This window comes from Aptenodytes forsteri, unplaced genomic scaffold (genome assembly GCF_000699145.1).
Source record: "Aptenodytes forsteri isolate BGI_AS27 unplaced genomic scaffold, ASM69914v1 Scaffold325, whole genome shotgun sequence".
Lineage (NCBI taxonomy): Eukaryota > Metazoa > Chordata > Aves > Sphenisciformes > Spheniscidae > Aptenodytes > Aptenodytes forsteri.
This window is the reverse complement of record NW_008795575.1, coordinates 1,014,934-1,033,533: the sequence shown is the minus strand read 5'-3', so window position 1 is coordinate 1,033,533 and position 18,600 is coordinate 1,014,934. Positions and strand designations below refer to the sequence as shown.

The 18,600-nt window shown below is 44.2% G+C and overlaps 1 protein-coding gene across 1 annotated transcript in view; it reads left to right on the top strand.

The window, feature by feature from the left end:
• The first annotated feature begins 2,434 nt into the window (after positions 1 to 2,434).
• TNFSF8 (tumor necrosis factor superfamily member 8) overlaps positions 2,435 to 18,600 on the top strand; it is an 18,675-nt gene continuing 2,509 nt past the window's right edge. The window contains exons 1-3 of the mRNA XM_009282250.2: positions 2,435 to 2,475; positions 4,222 to 4,453; positions 11,179 to 11,224. Coding sequence (XP_009280525.2) covers positions 2,435 to 2,475; positions 4,222 to 4,453; positions 11,179 to 11,224 — 319 coding nt within the window. The remainder of the gene's footprint in view (positions 2,476 to 4,221; positions 4,454 to 11,178; positions 11,225 to 18,600) is intronic.

Sequence of the window (18,600 nt, the reverse complement as noted above, 5' to 3'; positions counted from 1 at the left end):
TGTCTATTTTTATTCAGTAATTTTATTTGAGAAACAAAATGAGAAAAGAACATTGCTATTCCTGGAAACCTTCCAATAAGTTTCAGGAGCAGAAGGCTTGGATGAGAGATATGCAGCATCTCCCTCAAAAGACTGTTTTATGGCGATAGCCAACAATATAATCGCAACAGTGTTAGGAGCGTGATATTGGAGTGTCATTTACTTCATTCTGTGACCAACCTTCGGATCAGGATCACATGAATAGAATCACAGAATCATAGAATCATTAAGGTTGGAAAAGACCTCTAAGATCATTGAGTCCAACCGTCAACCCACCACCACCATGCCCACTAAACCATGTCCCTAAGCGCCACATCTACATATCTTTTAAATACTTCCAGGGATGGGGACTCAACCACTTCCCATAGACACAGATTCTAATAAATATAATTAAAAAACCCCCAAACAACAACTTTGTCAACCCTGGACCAGGCACCCATCTCCCTTGGTTCGGGCTGAGATATGGACTACAAACATAATGCTGATGTGCAATACAAGAGAGTGATTCATCGGAGGAAACTTAAAAACTGCCGACAACAAGGTGATTCATACCTTGAGTGCTAATGGCGTTTTGCAGTAACCTCAATTTACTGATCTTGCATTTCAATATCAAGTGATTCACAAGTGCCCGCATGTGCTCACATGTTTATATGTGTGCACTTAGGTGCAACTCAGCTGAAGTTAATTAACTCTGTCTTTAAAGGGGTCTCTCTTTGAAGATAAGAAGCCCAATAGCATCTTTGCTATCGAAGATCGTTAATTAGGAGGGTACTAGGAATCACTAGGGATAATAAAACATACATTATGCTGCACCTTCTCTGAGCTCTCTTAGATCTTGAAAAGCTAAGGACGAGGTTCTGGTAGCAAACTACTTGGGTGTAAACATGAATGATGGTTTTGATGAGAAATGCACACAGTTTTCATTGAGGATAAAACCAGAAACTTCTAAAGGCACCTATACACTTCACACCCCTGGATTTCAGTGGCATCTTTGAAGAATTGGCCATTAATGTCTTTCAGAAAGGTTTTCAGTTCTCACAGACTTCAGTCAAGGGTGAATTTCCATTGACCACGTGGACGGGTTTTCAGTTCTCAGCAAGTTTATTTCCTTTCAGCAGAGGAGTAGATAAATAAATATTAACAAGGGGCTGGGATCTTTTGTATTTTTCTGCTAAAGAGAGCCACTTGCAAACTCTACCAAGAAATAATTACAACTGCTAGCTTTGTGGTTCATTTGTTTTCTCTCTCTTTGTCCTTTTATGCAAAGCTCTTTGCTGCAGAGGACGCAGCACGTGCCAATGCAAATACAGGGCAAGCACCTGCTATTTAGCCTCCTGAACCGGAGCTTGTGAGAATTGATGCAACATTGGTCAGAAGGCATGAAAGCAGTGAACTGTGCTCTGGAAATCAGGCATAATCAGACAAATAGTGTGATAGGGTTTGTAGAGTGATTTTGTTAGGAACTAGAGGGTAACAGAGCATTACGCTAAAGTTATGTTTGAAAGTGCACCACCACCTACAAGCTAGGATATACAGCCACAGTACCCCAAGAACACCTATTTAACAAGGAGGTGCGGTGGTTTATTTACTGCCAAAGACAAAGCTACTGAAGTATCCACTCATCCTGCAGTGTTATCCTGTTTAAAAATTACTGGCTGCCTTAACAGTATAGCTGTCTTAGCTGAGCAGTATTTTACTTCTACATTTCAAGATATTTCACCCATCACGAAAGGGGAATCATTCATAGATCCTGCTGTTACCTGGAGCAATCTTAGGTGTTTGCCTTTGCTGTCCTGGAACACTGTATAGCATGATATCACTACATGAGTGGATGTTCTGTGCTCCTATATATTATTGTGTCCTTCCCAGCAGGTTTCAGCATTTCCAACTCACTAAACTCTGTGGGTTTCCAATGCTGTACTAGTGGGCTAACCAAATTTAGTTTAGAAAGTAACAGGCCAAATTTAATCTGGATTGCACTTGTTTACACAGGGGATGAATTTGTCCTGTTTTCCCTCACTGGCCTTCACTGATACCTTTTTCTTTTGTAGTCATCACCACTACACTATCTGGTTGTCTACTTATAAGTTTTGCACAAGCGTTTCACAGCTTGAAGAGCTGACTGTGCACATCCATGTGCAACCACAAAAGCCTACGAGCTCACAGAGGAGTGTGTCCTCCTCGTGACACCAAGCATGATGCGATATCCTTAAAACTACACCACCATTATTCTCTCGAAAACCTTCTTCCTTGCTGACGTATGTATCTGCTCAGCCATGAGCAAGAGGTGTTGAAGCGTCTTTTCAAGAATAGTAGATGCTGCCAGTCACTGCAAGATCTTTTGGATTTTGCTGCATTTCAGAATTGTCACATTGTCTAGGAGGGTTGGGGAGCAATGGTGGTGTTAGGGGACCTCCATGTTCAGCTTCCCAAAAGGTGGGTTTGCTGCTCTGCAGGACCGACTGTTTTAAGGGGTCAAATGAACTTTCACAGGCAAGACTTTGTAAATCTTTCCCTTGCAAATCAAGATTAATTTCCAGTACAAACCAGGGTGAGTGAGAACCACTGCTGCTAGCAGCTGTCCAAGGTTTTGCATTGACCAGGCGGGACCCAGCAGGTGAGGATCCATCTCATCCATCCTGTCAGGCTTGAGCGACAGATTTCCTGAGGAAGCCCTGGCCAAGCGTGTTACGCTATTGTCTCATCCTTAAGGAGAGGAGGCTGCTTCCCTTTGTCTCTGATTAAAATAGATTGTGCCTGTTTCCACGGCAATAAGAGATGCTCTGAAAAACACTATTTTGGAAATCTATAGAAGCTTTTGTAGTACTGTGCTCTAGTGATTTTATTAAAAGATAGTAGTAATAATAGTAAGATGCTAAGATCCGTTAATGTCAGGGGTGTAAAGAAGAATTGGATTAAAAGAGAAAGGTATTACCTCTGGTTTGGGAGTCCCACAAGCCCAAATCAGAGGAAACTGGAGAATTAAACTCAATAAATAACTCTACCTGCTTTTTGTGTTCTGATATTCTTCCCAAGACATATCTTGTTGCTCTCTACTGAAGGAAAGATACTGAGCTAGAGGGACCATTGATAAGATCCTCTTTGGCCTTTCTGATGTCCTTGTATCACCAAACTGGGAATAGCTGAGACAAATAATACTCCTAGTCATTTTGATCATGTTACACGAGTTAACTGCCTTGCATTGATATGAATCAAAAGAGGAGACGCATCTAACTGTGAGAATTTTCAGAAACACCCAAGTGTCTTCAGAGCTGGACTGGCCAGAAAGCAAGGAGTCATCTCACATAAAAAATGCAGGGTTAGGAATGGCTGGTCCTTTCACACTGGAATGAAGTAGGAATATTTCCAGTTGACGAAATCTCATTTAGGTTCCATGAGAAACCCCATGGCTGGGTGATAGTCCCAGACTAGGGCAGAGGAGAGGCTTGTGGACAGGATGGAAACGAGCATTAATTCACTAGCTGCAAATAAGCCAGGGCAGGAAGGTGAATACAGACACCCTCTGTGGGCACATCCTAACATCGTGCTTTCAGCAACTTTGGTGTGACTGTTTTCTTTCTATGCGTCTGCCTAGAACTTGTATCCTTCGTCAAAGATGTCTTCCTGGCACATTTCTATGAAATACTTCAATGAAAATCTCACCCAACATCTCTGGACCTTCACAGGCAGGAGCTACAGCCACCAAACTCAAAGCCTAGTTCACCTCTGAATGCAGAGCTCTGGAGATCGCAGTCTGGGACGCTACTGGGATTAAGAAGAGGTTACTCTGTGCAACAGAAAGGCAGAGCTCCGGGGTGATTTACTCTACCGAACTGTAGCTGCACTGAGTACAAAATGAAACAGAATTTGCATAGCTCTCCGTTTCACAGAAAGCCAGTGATGGGGGGGGTGGGGGGGGAGGACAACGACTGATCTTGGTAACTATTCACCTTCTGACATCAGAAACCTCCAATGCAGCATACAAGACTGCTGTCGCGAAATCCCTGATCAAGAACATGAAGCTCCTTCCCCTCTTCACAGCTGCGTCCTGCTTCACGCCCCCAGGTCCCTCTTTCTTTGTACTACAAGTGATGAAGTTTTTTTTCCAGATCACATGAGCCAGGATGAAGGGGGAAAATCCTGCCAGGAACAGAGATCGGCTGCAACTTGAACCTGATCAAGGGGAGATACAGAGCAGTACCCTGAGAGCTATATAAGAAAGTGCTCGGCACAAGAGCAAACACTTTTTCAGGTGAAGGACTCTCATGAATCAGCCATGCATGTGAATGAAGACACCGTTTCAAGGAGGCTTGGAGCCACTAACAAAACATATTTCTATTTCATCATTGCTACCCTTGTTGCGTTACTCATCTTTGCGTTAGCCACCATCATGGTCTTAGTCGTTCAGAGGACGGTAAGCAATTTCTTACATTATTCATTTCATTTTACCTTTTGACGGCCCTTTTTTTTACGTACTGCTTCCCCAAAGTTATCCTGTGGCCACAAAATCAGTCGCTGCCTCCTGTTATAAATGCACACATGTGAATTAGGGGAGAGAAAGATGAAACACAGAGGGAGAGAAAAGAACTTTCAAAAAAATAAACCCTTCTCTATGGGCAGCCTTAACTTCTGGCACTCAATTGCTACTCTGTAAATGGAAGTGGAAAGCTCATAATCCCAGATGCTAACCACCCTCTGTCCTGTCTAGTTAGCAGGAGAGGTGGAGGGAAGATAGATCAGTGCCTCAGTGTCTGTTACCTGGTTTTCTATGTGTCTCCTGTCGCTTCTACAAAGTGACCACTGTCCAAGATGGTCTGGTCTGGCAGTGTCTACGTGTGTTCCTCTGAAATATTGATAAATTTTAGTAATGGACATAACACGAGACATCTCTATGTGTGACGCTGTGTGGTGCTGTCTGCTGGGATGCACCGTGATGTGGTGAAGCAGAGCTCTCGAACTACCCAGAGCACTGGATGGGGGCAAAGTAGCTCACTGTCCCTCTCTTTTTTTGTTAGTCCTGTTCTTGGGTGTGATTTTTAATGCAAAAGTAGTTATAGCAAGGATGACTGAAGGATATAAGTGAGGCAAGGTCTGACAAAAACAACTGTTCTCTCTGCCTACAGACATTTTCTCCTTCTCAAAATAAAGAGGCTTGCTCTCAAGTGGCTCTGTGGTTGAATGGGGAATCGATGAGACAGTTACAGCCAGGGCAGAGGTACAGGTGGTGATAATTACAAAAAGTGCATTTCTGATCTTATCAGGAATGTTGCCATGAACTTTACTGAGGTAAAATGACAGGTTAGAAGTTTCATAGGCTTTGAAATCTTATTGCAAAAATCTAAGTGCTGAAGTACCTCCACTACTATTCATAGAATGAAAGCACCAGCGCAGGGCTGTTGGAGGAATTTGGCCATGGAAAACAAAATATGATCTTTCAGCTCAATATTTTCTCTTACTAAATTTACCCTGTGCAGTCTGTGTGCCTGTGTATGCACATTACCCAGAAATTAAACCATGAAGGCTTGACTGATATGTCTTTAAGTTGTATCAGGGAGGAGTCATTTACCTGAAATCAGTGTTCTTCCAAAAGAGAAGGAGTTTGGGCACAGTTAGAATGAGACATGGGGGTTTTCAAGTGATAAATAGTGGGACATTAAGGGAGATCTTTAAAATAACAGCCTGGGTAATTACAGAATTGCCACAGCTTTCCTATATAATGAGGCTTTCATTTGTACTTATTATGAAAGTAAGCATTAAATTACCTCTCCATCAGGATAAACGCAGTTACACTACTTGCCAGAGGAATGATATTACTGAAGGAGTCAAGGTTTTCATCTAAAAGAGTAATGACGTTATTGCAGCTGCTTTGGAAATGAGCTTGGCTGAAGGAGAAAGTAGGAAGCTGAGGTGTGTGAGAAACACAAATAAATGCTGTGAGAGGAATTTGGCAGTAAAAGCGTAACTTTTGTTCTTGTTCTCAGGGAGCTGAAAGACCCCCAGTTCAGAAGCAGCATAGTCATTCTTCATCCATGACTGGTCTTGAATTTCCAGACCAGGGAACAAGTGTTCATCCTGTGAGACAGGTCCCTCAAGAAACTCCAGGTCTTGCTCCAAAAACACTTTAGCTCATGGTCACACTGTCAGCGTAAGGCTAGGTACAAAGTCCTTTGGTAAATACAGTTGTGGCTGGGCTGAGCATCTTGTAGTATTGACTTCAGCAGCTCTGGGACAGGAGGTCTGGGGAGTTCTTGTACTTGGACCCCTGTGGCTATTGAGTCCTATTATCCTGTTGCTGTAGGGAGTAGAGCATCATCAGTTGGCTTAATTATTTTCTTTGTAACTTCTCAAGAGAGGACCAACATTTTGTGTGATCAGCCTCTTGAGATGATCTGGTTTTCTCTCCAGATGTTGTCAGCTGGATTATGTGAGTGATCCTCGACCACAGGGGCAACGGTGGCAACTTCATGCCCTCCCTATGCTTAGCTGAGGTAGAAATTTTTATTTTCCTCTGTCCAAATGAGTGTTAGAGGGTCTTAGGGACAATGCAGGCATTGTGACCCATGTCTCGGGTACCACTGCATTAAGAGGAGGCTTCTGGTGGCAAGCAGATCATACAGTCCCCTAGTCCCATTGCAGGTACATGGAAATTGACTGCTTGTCTTCCTTTTGATGAATTTACACTTGGCTAGTTTAAGATGACGGAAGATGCATTGGAAAGGGAAAATCAAACTTTGTAGAAACAAGGCATTTGCATCACCCAAAATCTAGGTGCTCTGAATAAGGGAAATCTAGCATGAAAGACCAAAACAAAAAAGCAACTATGATTCCAAAGCTGCTTCTCTGAATCTAACAGCACTACTAATACACATTATGCCCGCCCCCACCCCCGCATTGCCCAATACCCCAAGAAATTTCCTTTACACCTTGTTTTCAAGAAGGGTGGCACAGCACATTAGTGTCAGACCTGGGAAGTGTCATTTTTTGGAACTAAACTGCGTTTTTTGGAACTAACTATGTGCAGTGCTGAAGTCCGTTCATTTCTTCAGCTTTCATCTGCAGAAACCCTTGGCTTCAGGCCATTCACTTGTCTTGATCTTTCACAGCTGTCTTTATTTTTCTCTGGAAAAAGGACAGTCTGTAGCCTTCATTTTTCTTCCTAACACTGTTATGAGTGCTAAAACCTCTGCTGCACTTCACTGCTGCTGGTCATATGTATATATACAAATCTATGTAGATATTTATGTACGTAGAGATATATGTAAAACCAGTGAAAGACTATGAGACAGAAAGGACTAGACAAACGTAATTTTAAGACACACAGACCCTAGCAAATCTTATGCTGTACTGCAAGGTATGCTGTATCAGGCACCTAGGCCACCTACCTCTATGAAAAAATTCTGCGTGAATGTCCAAAGTCCATAATCTGGGATGGTCCATCACTGCTCTGGATTTTGTAGACTTCACATTTTTAACCTCCAAACTGTGTGGGTAAATCTTTTCAGCAGAGTTAATGCACCAGTGTGGCAAATGATAAGAGTCAGTGCAGATATTTATATTTGCTGATCTAGTCTTCAAGGCTGCTGGAGTCAAAAATGTAAACCTCATTTAGCAGTGGGACTGCCATAACCAGAAATTGCTCCTTCAGCACCTAGCAAGTCCCTGCTCTATCTATTTGGTGATTTATGTCTACTTAAAAATAACCTTGCCACGGGCTGCCCGGATCGGTGCCTATTGGCCCCCTCTGGTGGACAACCCTGACAAAAATTAAAATGAAAAAAAAAAACCACACCACTGAAAACTGCCCCTGAAAGCAGATTTCCCACTTGTTGAACACCACAGGAAAACCACTGAGGCATTCTAGAAGAAAACTGCGCTGTTCCAACCCTTGCCATTGGTATTCTGTACAGTGACAGTCACCTGCTGTCTAGAGGTGTCACTTTAATAAGTATTGGCAGTACTGGAAAAACTTAGTTTCACATGGGGCTCTGTTTCCTGTGATGCTCATTATCAGATCAGCTGTGAGGACGGCACTCCGCTTTCTGAGTTTTCACATCTAGTTTCTACCTTTGCCTCTTGGCAACTCAGGGCCACCTACTAAAGTGCCACTGCCTTCCTTCCCCCTCAGCCAGAGACAGGTAAGGATGGTTTGAGGCTGAGCAGAAACATGGGAGAGCCTTGAGGCTTTTTTTCAAATTGCAAATCTTCCTCCCGGGACAACAGTCCAAAGAGCTTGTCCCCACAGAGCTGCTGTGCGGACATCCTCTTGGAAGAGCCCTGGACCTAGTTAAGCTCACCCCAGGCCAGTTTCTGGGGGACTGTGGTTTCAGGGTGTGTTTTCTTGGACTTTCTAGAGGCAGATACACACTTCAGAGACCTCTGGTTAAATGAAAATTCACAGTTCTGACACAGGACATTAGAATGACCCTCTCGCAGCACCAGCCTGTCTCAGCTTGGGAAACTTTCTTGTAAAATGATTAAGGGAAAGAAGAAAGAAATGACTTTCACTGGCACCTGATTATCATTTTCTCCAATGAAGCAAACTCAAATTATTCTGCTTGCTGAGTAAAGACTGAGATCCTTCATCAGCAGCACCCAGACCACTCCAGACAGGGTAAAATTCATTGTCATGAACTCTTCCTGAGCTGGCACTGTAGGATTTAATCTCTTTGGGCTCCTACTGCGTGCCTCTTTGCATTCCAAATTACAGCATTACATGCAATATTTTTGCTGTTAGGAAAGAAAGAAGTAATGCCACTAATATTTCAAAGCAAGCTCTAAAGTTTTATTTGAATATCTACTCAATTGTCACTAAAATAAATTGCATTAGTATCTGCTGTTTTCACCCACTGGGAGGCTTCCCAGGTGAGAACACAATACATTAGTACATTTTAATCTTGTTCCTGTTGCCCTGACTACAAAGCAAGCTGTGAGCCATCAGCCTTGTCCTGCACACCATCTCCGAGGGAGGGCTGCAAGGTGAACACCTCACTGATCATAATGTCTCGATCACTTTACCAAACACTTCTCTACAGGCAGCAGTGGATCTGCTGTCTGATTTCATTTAGCATAATCTAGCTAGGGGCAGAGCATCCCTTTTCTCTCATGCAAAAATGCCTTTAATTCTCTGCAGAGGGCAGAAATGCTCATAACTGGCATTGAAAAGTAATGCTTCCCTGCGCCCTGAGTGCATGTGAGAGGGACAGCCCAGTGCAAGGGTCCAAGACAGGAGCTGAGAGGCTCTGGCAGATGGTCCTTGGGAGTGTTTTCAGCCGAGACTGTTCTCAGTCCCACATTTGGTGATATGTGTGCATAGGATCCATGAGAGTTTGCAAGGGAGGCTGTCGTGTAGGATACCAAAAAGCTTGGAAATGCCTGTTTTTTCAAACTACAGCTCTAGGTTCCCATTCTTCTCCTAACCCAGCAGCCTTCCTGTACAGCTAGGAGAAATACTGTCTCAACAGATAACTTCTCCCCTGTGTTACATAGGTGTGGGGAGAGAAAATGAACAAATCATATATTACAGATACCAAAATTATGAAGCACCTATGCCATCTCTGTCTGCGGGACACAGCATTTTAGCATTAGACCAAAGGATAACATTGCTTTGCCAGGAGCAGATGCAGCTCTCCACTTTAGCCATGGTTGAAAACTTGGTCACGTTAGGCCAAAGTCTAATTAAAAGTATTCTTAAACATTTAAGACTAGAACATTAAGTACCACAAACAGACACAACGTGATTTTTCTCACTGTCCAACCATCTTCCTTCTCCCCACACCACACATTATCCTATTTACACACAAAAATAAAGTGCTTATGTTTTAAGACCACTATGGATGAAGCTGTCTCCCACCACATGCATGGTGTGCCTCATTTCTCCCAGGAGATATTAGATGTTCTGCTAAAGCTGGTACCAGCTTCCCAACTTTCTTCTTCTTGGACATCCTGGTCGGTCACTGGAACAGGCTCCCCAGGGAAATGGTCACGGCACCAAGCCTGTCAGAGTTCAAGGAGCATCTGGACGATGCTCTCAGTCATAGAGTTTAGTTTTAGGTAGTCCTGCGAGGAGCAGGGAATTGGACTCAATGATCCTTATGGGTCTCTTCCAACTCTAGATATTCTATGATTCTATGCTAAATCGGGCCTGGCCTGGTTAGCCTGCACAATTAGCCCAGATGAGAGGAGGTGGTTTAGGCTAGCCTGAGCAAAACCCTCTCCCTGATACTGAAATCACTGTGGGACTGCCCAGCGCATGTGAATGAAGGGACGTGACACATAGTTTCAAGCACTGAGGCACTCTCAGTATCTTTCCTCAGCTGTTGGGAGAATTTGTTTGCTCCTCGAGGGCACTGACGGACGTTTATGAGCTGTCAGTGACTTGTGTGGAAGTAATATGCAAGCAAGCACAGGCTTCAAGGTTGTATGTTTGGATGGCAGAGAGGTGTGATAAAACAGAAGCAAGACCACAGATGAAGCCTATCATATTTCACACTTAGAGCATGTTTCCTGAGAAGTTCTCAGGCCATGCTGATTGAGGACAATTTCCCATGCCATTTTGATGCTTGGGTTTACACCCCAGGAAGAAGAAGGAGCAGAGGTGAGGCAGGTCAACTCTGTCACTCTCAGACCTGTGCTGAGGCTCTACAGCTTTTATTTTCATCCAGCTACTGGCTTCCCAGGGACGGACACGGGCTCTCAAGGGTGTCCAGTCCCACTCTGTCCTACTCTCTCCAAGCTTTGCAAGCCACAGAGTGAGGTTTTCAGGGCTTGTTCTTCCAAAACAGTCCCAACAGAAACCATACACATTTCTTACCGCACTGAGAGAATTGCTGGCTGTCTCAGAAATGTAGGGTTTCTGCATTAGGAAAAAAGGCAGTGATGAGGGATGACTGAGGATGATATCTGGATGAGTGCAGAGAGCTTGCCGGAGCTGTTTGCTCCACAGCAATCCTTCACTGACCTGTGAGGCTCTATAGGAGCCATACGCTCTGTAACGCCTGGCGCTGGCTCCCTGTGCATCGGGATGTGTATTGCCTTCATGGCATGCAGTGGAAACTTTTAAGATCCACTTTTAAAGCAGGGTTGTACTTGAACATGGGTATGCTCCCAGAATAACCATCTCTTCTCTTGCTTCTCTTTCAGGCAGCTGATCCTGCCACAGAGGGCATCGCAAAACCTATCAGGACAGGTAAGACGCCTAAACTAACTATACATGCCACTTGTCTCATCTGTAACGCAAATATTGCCCAGGGTCACAAATAAGCCAATTGTGCACATCTTAACATTTCACACAAAGTCTCTTCTTGGGAAAAGCCAAGTGAAAAAGAGAAAGGGGGGGGGGGGGGGAGAAGAAGAAGAAGAAAGCTTTCAAATTAATCAGTACCTCCGGAAACCAGTGCATGGCTGAGGAAATAACAAGTATGTCTGAATCTGCCCTGAGGTGTCTTTGCAAAAGAGCCTTTTTGCCAGAGGATGTAAACATCAGTCTGACTATTAGGTCTTATTTTAAGGGCTGGCTCTTGCACATGTGGGCGTAGCGTCCCCATCTTCGCAAAGCATGGGTGCAAATGTGTTGGCATATATTTCAAAACAATTGAAACTCCTCCTGTACTCCTCTGGCCTGGAGCAGGCATGTGTTTCCTACTGGTTTGTGGGGAAAAGGGAGGAGGGAAGGGGTAGGTCTAGAAGGGACAAATGGAGAACAGCAGCAAGAGGCACAGAGCAAGAAATTAAAACAGGCAAAGTATGAGCACAGGGGGGCCAAAATAGGAAAAAACTGTCTAAGCAGACTAGCAGAGACAGTGTACCAAGATTCTGCTTTTCCTTAGCGTAAATCAGGAGGAGCACTATTTACTTCATTGACATTGCCTCCCTGGTTAGAGGGCCCTTAGCACAAAGCACTTTGACTTCTTGCAAATACAAGTTCATACTCAGTCCCGGAGGATAGGAGATACCATTGCCTCCCACTATACAGATGGGAAAAATGAAGCACAGTGTTCATCTAGAAGGGATAGCAGAATAGGAAATTGAAATTCAAGGTCCAGAGAGTCCTAATCACATAACCATCTTTTCTGCAGCTGCGTTTTTGCACACAGGTGACAATGCATCATTTGGGCAACATATACTCTATCTTGGATAATTTTTGAATCTGGGACTCTTCCGTATTGAGCTTGTTTCATAGCCCATAGTTCTCAAAGTAGTCCCTGCATGTCACTGTGTCCTTTCTGAGAACTTCACATCTTGCCTAACCATCATTTTTTATGTTTTAAAATTCCTGTAACCTGGAGGGATTTTCTTTTCACCTTAGGAGGTCCCTAAGACATCCTAAGCACATATTGCTTTCTCTCTATCAACCTAAGTAGCTTCTTAAGTCTTTATAAGTCTTTCTTAAGTCTTCTAGTGCTTTATTTTGTACCTGAAGTTCCTCAGAAATAAAGCAGGGTCTGAACATACAAGGCAGATTTGGGTAAGGACATTTGGACAGTCACATCACAGCCCCACTCCAGTGCATTCCAAAAGGTGACCATTAGGTGTCCATTTGGAAACCTGATGGGCTGCAAAGCAACAGCCTCGCTGCCCACAGTCCCCCGTTGATGATGGAGAGTCCCCAGCAGCTGCAAGGCGGTACAGCCCCAGAGCAGAACCTCCGCTCCTGTAAATCAGCGTAACCTCAGAGAAGTCACCAGAACTGTGCTGGTTTCCATGGCTGAGTTTTACCACCAGGTAGGAAGAGGTAGTGAAAGCTGTTGGTGTGGAGTCTAGTGATTGACAGAAGAGGAGCCACAGAGACTGTATCTGTAGATCAGTATTATTTCAAAGCAAAGCACGAGCAATACTGGCATCCCCAGGGCACGGAGGAGAGGTCTCACTAATCCAAAAGTGCATTGCAAAATATATATATATTTTTTTTTTAAATTTCATATCAGGCAACCGGTGCTAATTGCTTTTTCTCCTCATCAGTAACTGGCAGGTGCCAGGCAGGAGGAACACGCTCTCTCCAGGAATGTACAAGATGCTGTTTCATTATTCAGAAACCTTTCTGTCTTTGGGTCAATATCAATTACAGGCACCCTCTTGCTCTGAATTCTGCTGCTAAATCTGAGATGATGCCATTAGTGAAAGACAAAGGAGGGAATGATAGAGAAACCCCACAAGGCAGGAAGAGTTGCTGAAAGCTGTTTGCAATGGGTCTAAGTGCTCTATCAGCCTACCCCTCATTGCCCATCAGTGTCTATTGTATGTCTGGCAGGGTAGTAGAGCACTAAAGTGTGAGGCAATTACAATGGCCTCTTATTTTTCTCTTAAAATGCATAAAGCAGGGCTAATTGATTAATATATCCCAGGGGGTAATTTACTGAGACCCCCTCGGCAGGGAGCTCTGTCATACGCTGCCAGGCATCTCTTGCTGACTTCTAAGTAGGGAGTTGCAGCGAGAGCTGCAAGGTCCCATCCAGCAGCTGCAGAGCAGCAAGAAACAGAAATGTAAGAAACATTTCAGAACGGGGACTGTGGTGAGGCTGAAGTTGCTGTGGATTTAGATTTGATTCCGTGTCTGCCTCTCAGGCAGCCCAGATGTTGGTAGTGTAATTTGGATGTATTTTGTACCCACCTTGTTCACAACAGGGCTTCGGAGCCCTGCGTTGTAAAAATGGGCAAGCAAGCAAAAAATGAGCATTGCCAAGTTGCCGGCTGGGTGCTCAGCCTTGCTCCAGCCCTGTGTCGGTACCTACTTGTGCAAAACATCTCAGAGATGCTAGTGGGGGATGCAGGACTGTGCTAGTGGGAGCAGCTGGGGTTCACTCAGGCCAAGACTGTATTGTAATGCAAATGGACAGTGGTCCAGACACAGCTACATCTCTGAATTAATTTTGCGATATTAAAGCAGGAAAAACATGACGATTTCATTTAGATTTCCAATGAGATTATGTTCTATTATTAGCTAAAGACCGGTGGGCACTAAAGCAGATTTGTAGAAGGTTTATGTTCCTGACTCAGCTGTCAGTCCTCAATGGATGGGTTTGCAGGAATCCACAAGCAGTAGCTGAGAGTGACGCAATGTCACCTAATTAAATGTTTGTGTGAAAAATGATATCAATCTCCTCAAAAAGTCTGTGCTATTGTCAGTGGAGTACCTGAGCAACAGGGGGAAAGAATTAAATTCATCATGAACTAAATGTTTGTGAAATGTTCTTTCTGTGGAACTATTTCTCTGCAGAAACTCATCCACATTTCATAAATATCAAATCATATATTAATATGGGCCACAGAGGTATTTTTGTTAGGTTCATTTTTTAGAGGGAAACTAAGTCACAGAGAAATGTATGACCTGCCAACATCTGGAGAGGTTCAGCCCTCATCATCTCCTCGCTGTCCTCTCCGAGCCTCGTTTCCCCATAAAGGTTGTAATCCTGGACTGGTGGCTTTTCTTGTTGTTTTGAACTACGAAGACTTGATACCAAATCTGTTCTCATTTACAGAAGGAAAAACCTGCAGATACATATGCACACACACACACACACACACTATTTATATGTATTTTTGTCTGGCAGTAAGATCTATTAGCAGTTGATGGACAGACCAGAAAAGGAAATCCAGCACCCCATTCACAGTTTCAATGGGAAATAGATTCCCAAATAAAAATCTGGCTCCGAGAACTTGAGATAATACAGGTGACATTCACATTCTTGCTACCCTAGAGTAAATCAGGCTGAAGCCAGAGAAGCAAACAAGCCTTTCCAGGTTTGCAGCAATCTCTCTGAGTGCAGTTTGGCCTTCTACAGCTAAATCTGGTCTCTTCCAGCCTGGAATTGTCCCAGTGCAACACTACTGAAGTTGCTGGGGTGTTAGTCACAAATCCCACAATGGTGGGTTCTTCAGAAATGGATATCTCGCGTTTAGACCATATAGATTTTTGGTTTTTTCAGTTTCCGTACGTGCCTGTGTTTGTGTGCATATATGTAAAACTGTGTAAGGTTCTGTCTGCTCTTGGGAGGTCAGGGCAGATGAGCTGTGTTTCTCAGTTAAAAAAATTTTGGCAAGCCTGGGCTTGCAAATGCTAGAAAGAACACACAGGCATCCTCCTAGGCAAGCATCCGGAGGAAACTGCAGCTAGACAGATTCCAGTTAGTCATAACGGGGGCTGGTTGCTTATTTAATTAATAGTGAGATGATCGGTATTGCTACAAAATGCTGAGTGTTAGATCTTCTGTCTCTCCAATACTTAAAACGCAAGATATAGATTAATATATGTGTGTGTATATATATATGAATAGCTCATGAAATTATGTGACCTATGCTATACTGATGAGCAGGCTAGAGACTTGAATAGTTTTGGCCTTGAACTCTACAAGTGTTGCAGTAGTCATCTGTGCAGTGATGAGGAGTCCATAAGAGGCTCCTTCTAAATTTGGAGGAAAGAAAGGGATACTTCTAAAGTTTGTATTTTTGGAAGGAGGTTATATTGCCAGATGAGTTCAGTTCCTTTTCAATGCACAGAACCAGAGTGACAATCCTTGGGCTCTTGAGGACCAAAGGCGCTTGGTGCACATGTGACCAGCTGGAACAGAGCCCAGCTCTGCCACTGAGCCCAGGAGAGGACATCACCCAGCTGGCACTTGTCGCAGCATCACTCAGCTGGGACAGTCCCTCAGCGCCAGCCGGCAGCTGTTTGCAGGACACTTAACTGGAAGGAGGGAGTTAAAGATAGCTACGGGGACTTCAGATAGTGGCTGCTGAGAAATAAAATTAGGCAAGTTCTGCTAACTCTAGCACACTGACAGAGACGTATGAAATCACCCTGCCTGACTTTATAAGCACTTAAATCGGTGGGGTGTACAGAGGAATTGAAAGCTCTTTGTTGCTTGCCTGTACTACTTCACCTCATAAGAGAAGTTCAGGTTTTTGACCTCCTCTTGTGCCTGTCCACACTCAGCCTCCAGCTAGTTGCAATGCCATATGCACTGCAGAGGAATATCACTGTGAGAGGTGACTGGTGCTAGGACAAGCCCCCAAAACCCCATTTAAGGGGCTTTCCATGTCTGGGCAGCAACACTTTGCACTCTGGCAGGCCACTTTCAGCTCTTGGTTTCACTGCCCTTTGCCGGTGCTCCCATTATATCCATCTCAGAAGTGGAGAAACTGAGGCAGGCAGCAGTGAAGAGAGTTTCCCAGGCAGAGTCACATCTCCGCAGACCTGGCTGGCAGCAGTCCATATATCCACATGTCTCACAGCCCTTGGGTTCCTCCTGGCTGGCAGACACAGCCTCTTTAGGTCCTGCTGTGTTTTGATGAGACTCTTTCCATTTTGCACCACAGGTGGAAATCACGGGAATGTCAGTGAGGCCACAGCTCCACTGAGTCCCATTTCACAGTCCTGCAGCATGTACCCTTTGGCTCGGTGGGCAAAAGCTGCATTAAGCTCATGGAAATAGTCTGACCCTTTTCCTCAGGGCTGTGCCCTCTGGATGCTCATCCTATGGTAAAAGGGGTCAGGAAGACAAAAGTTAATTATCTCCTGATGGCTTCTTTAGGACAAAATAACCTAAATGGCTTCTTACTAAGACTCCTTCCTTATCAGCAGGCTTCCTTCAAGCAGCCTGATCTACAGCGTCCGTGCATCACAGCGGACAATGAAACCAGTGTGGTCTCTTTGGTACTTAGTCCCAAATGTGGCTTTGCTTTTCCTCCTTCTCACAGTATTTTTAAGCTCATATAATCCTACTGACTTCAGTGGGATTACTTCTGATTTACACTGTTACTAGTGCAAAGCCAATTAGGTGATGTGATTGAACATATCCATCGATCAGTCCTGAAACTCTAGTAATTTCAGTCTCTCCTGGCTTGCACTGAAATGTTTCAGATAAAAGAATTAACTTGAGAAATAAAACTAGAAAACAGATATAAGCTGCCGCAGCACAGCAAGAACCGGAAATGTCTCTATTAAACAATTTTTTTCATAACTTGCCTTCTCAGAAACACAGCTGATGTCACCAAATAAATGGTTTAAACACACACACAAAACTTGCTGACATCAATAAATGTAAGTACAGCTTTGGAAATGCAAAGTGCAGCTAGATCAGTGAGGGTAGATCTTGAGAGATGCCATGAATATCCTGAGATATAACTGATTGGGCTCCTGGCAGCACCAGGCTGTTTGTGTGCAGGCACAGCACCTTGCTTGCTTAGCAGACGTTGCAAGGCTGCAGCTTCCAAAGTCTGCTTGAGCAGCAGGGGATTTTCCGCTTTATAGGTAAACCCCCTAAATGCCACCAACTTTCTGTAAAAACACTCTTCCCTTCTTGCAGGACACTTGTAAAGCGAGTGGGCCCAGGGCGCTGACTGTGCATTGCCAGAGGCTGTTGCTACCATTGTAACAGCATTAGTTTGAAATAAAGGGGTTTCTTCTATCCTATTCCATATCTCCACATCTCTGTAGTGTCTGTGCACTCACTAAAACACTATATTGACATGACTAATGTCAGAAAATCAGGCTTTGGTTTTTCTTTGGGGATTTCCAGTGCAGTCAAGGGACTTTGATACACGTCTTACTCATTCTTGGAGCGCAGTGAGCACCTGCTTCCCTCAAAAGTGTTTCAACTGCTGAAATCAGAGAAAGACTGCAATTCTTTCAAGATACCCACAGCCTCCCTCTCCAATAGCGAGTGCAAAGGGTGCAATGTTACAAATCACCAACCAGAGGTACTTGTGTGTGGGACCAGCTTCTTCCTGATTTATCTATCCTCCTGACCAAGTACCTCTTAGAAATCAGGCCATGCAGATACTGCAAGGGTCTGGAGATTTGAATCTCTTTTTTGTACCCTTAGTTTCAGGAATCCTATGAAACTGAAGATCCTTGTCTCACTCTGCATTTAGTAGACTCCTTCTTGTTCATGTAAGGAAGAGGAAAAATGTCATCTGATGTCATGGAGTAGCATCAAGATTTAGTAGAACTTAGGTTTGTGTACTAACCGGTCCTTCAGAGACCCTTGTAGGGTTGGTGACTTCTTGTACCAATTTTAGAAACTGAGTCACAGGAAAACTTCAGTGATTTGTGTACCCTGGGAGAGGGGAGTATAATTTAGTAAGGCTTTACTGAAACTCCTTCATACTTTATTCCTGGTATTCAGCTGTAGAATAAAACACAGGAAATTCCCAATCTCCCATCTGAGCTCCTATGCACATCCCTTCCACAGCTGCAGCGGGGCCAGGAGATGTAAAGAAGGAGAGCCAATGCAATGAGAAAGAACCATCCACTTGTCTGGTTGCAGCCACTGGGATATACACTACTTTCCCAAATCTGTATCTTGTTTGTGTATCTATGTGCCTGTGGGCTGCACAGGGCAGTGCAAACTCTGTTCTATACGATCACAAAATAAAAGAGGAATAAACACTGCCATTCACTGAATGCCCGGTAAGGTGAGAGGAGGAAAAGTTTGCACAGGGGAGGGTGAAATGTGGCTGGAAAGGAGGTGAAACGCAAAGGGAAGCAGTGGGGTGCAGGGTCCGGGATGCAGGAGCTGGGATACTGGGATGCGGCGCCGGGATGCAGGGTCCGGGATGCCGTCC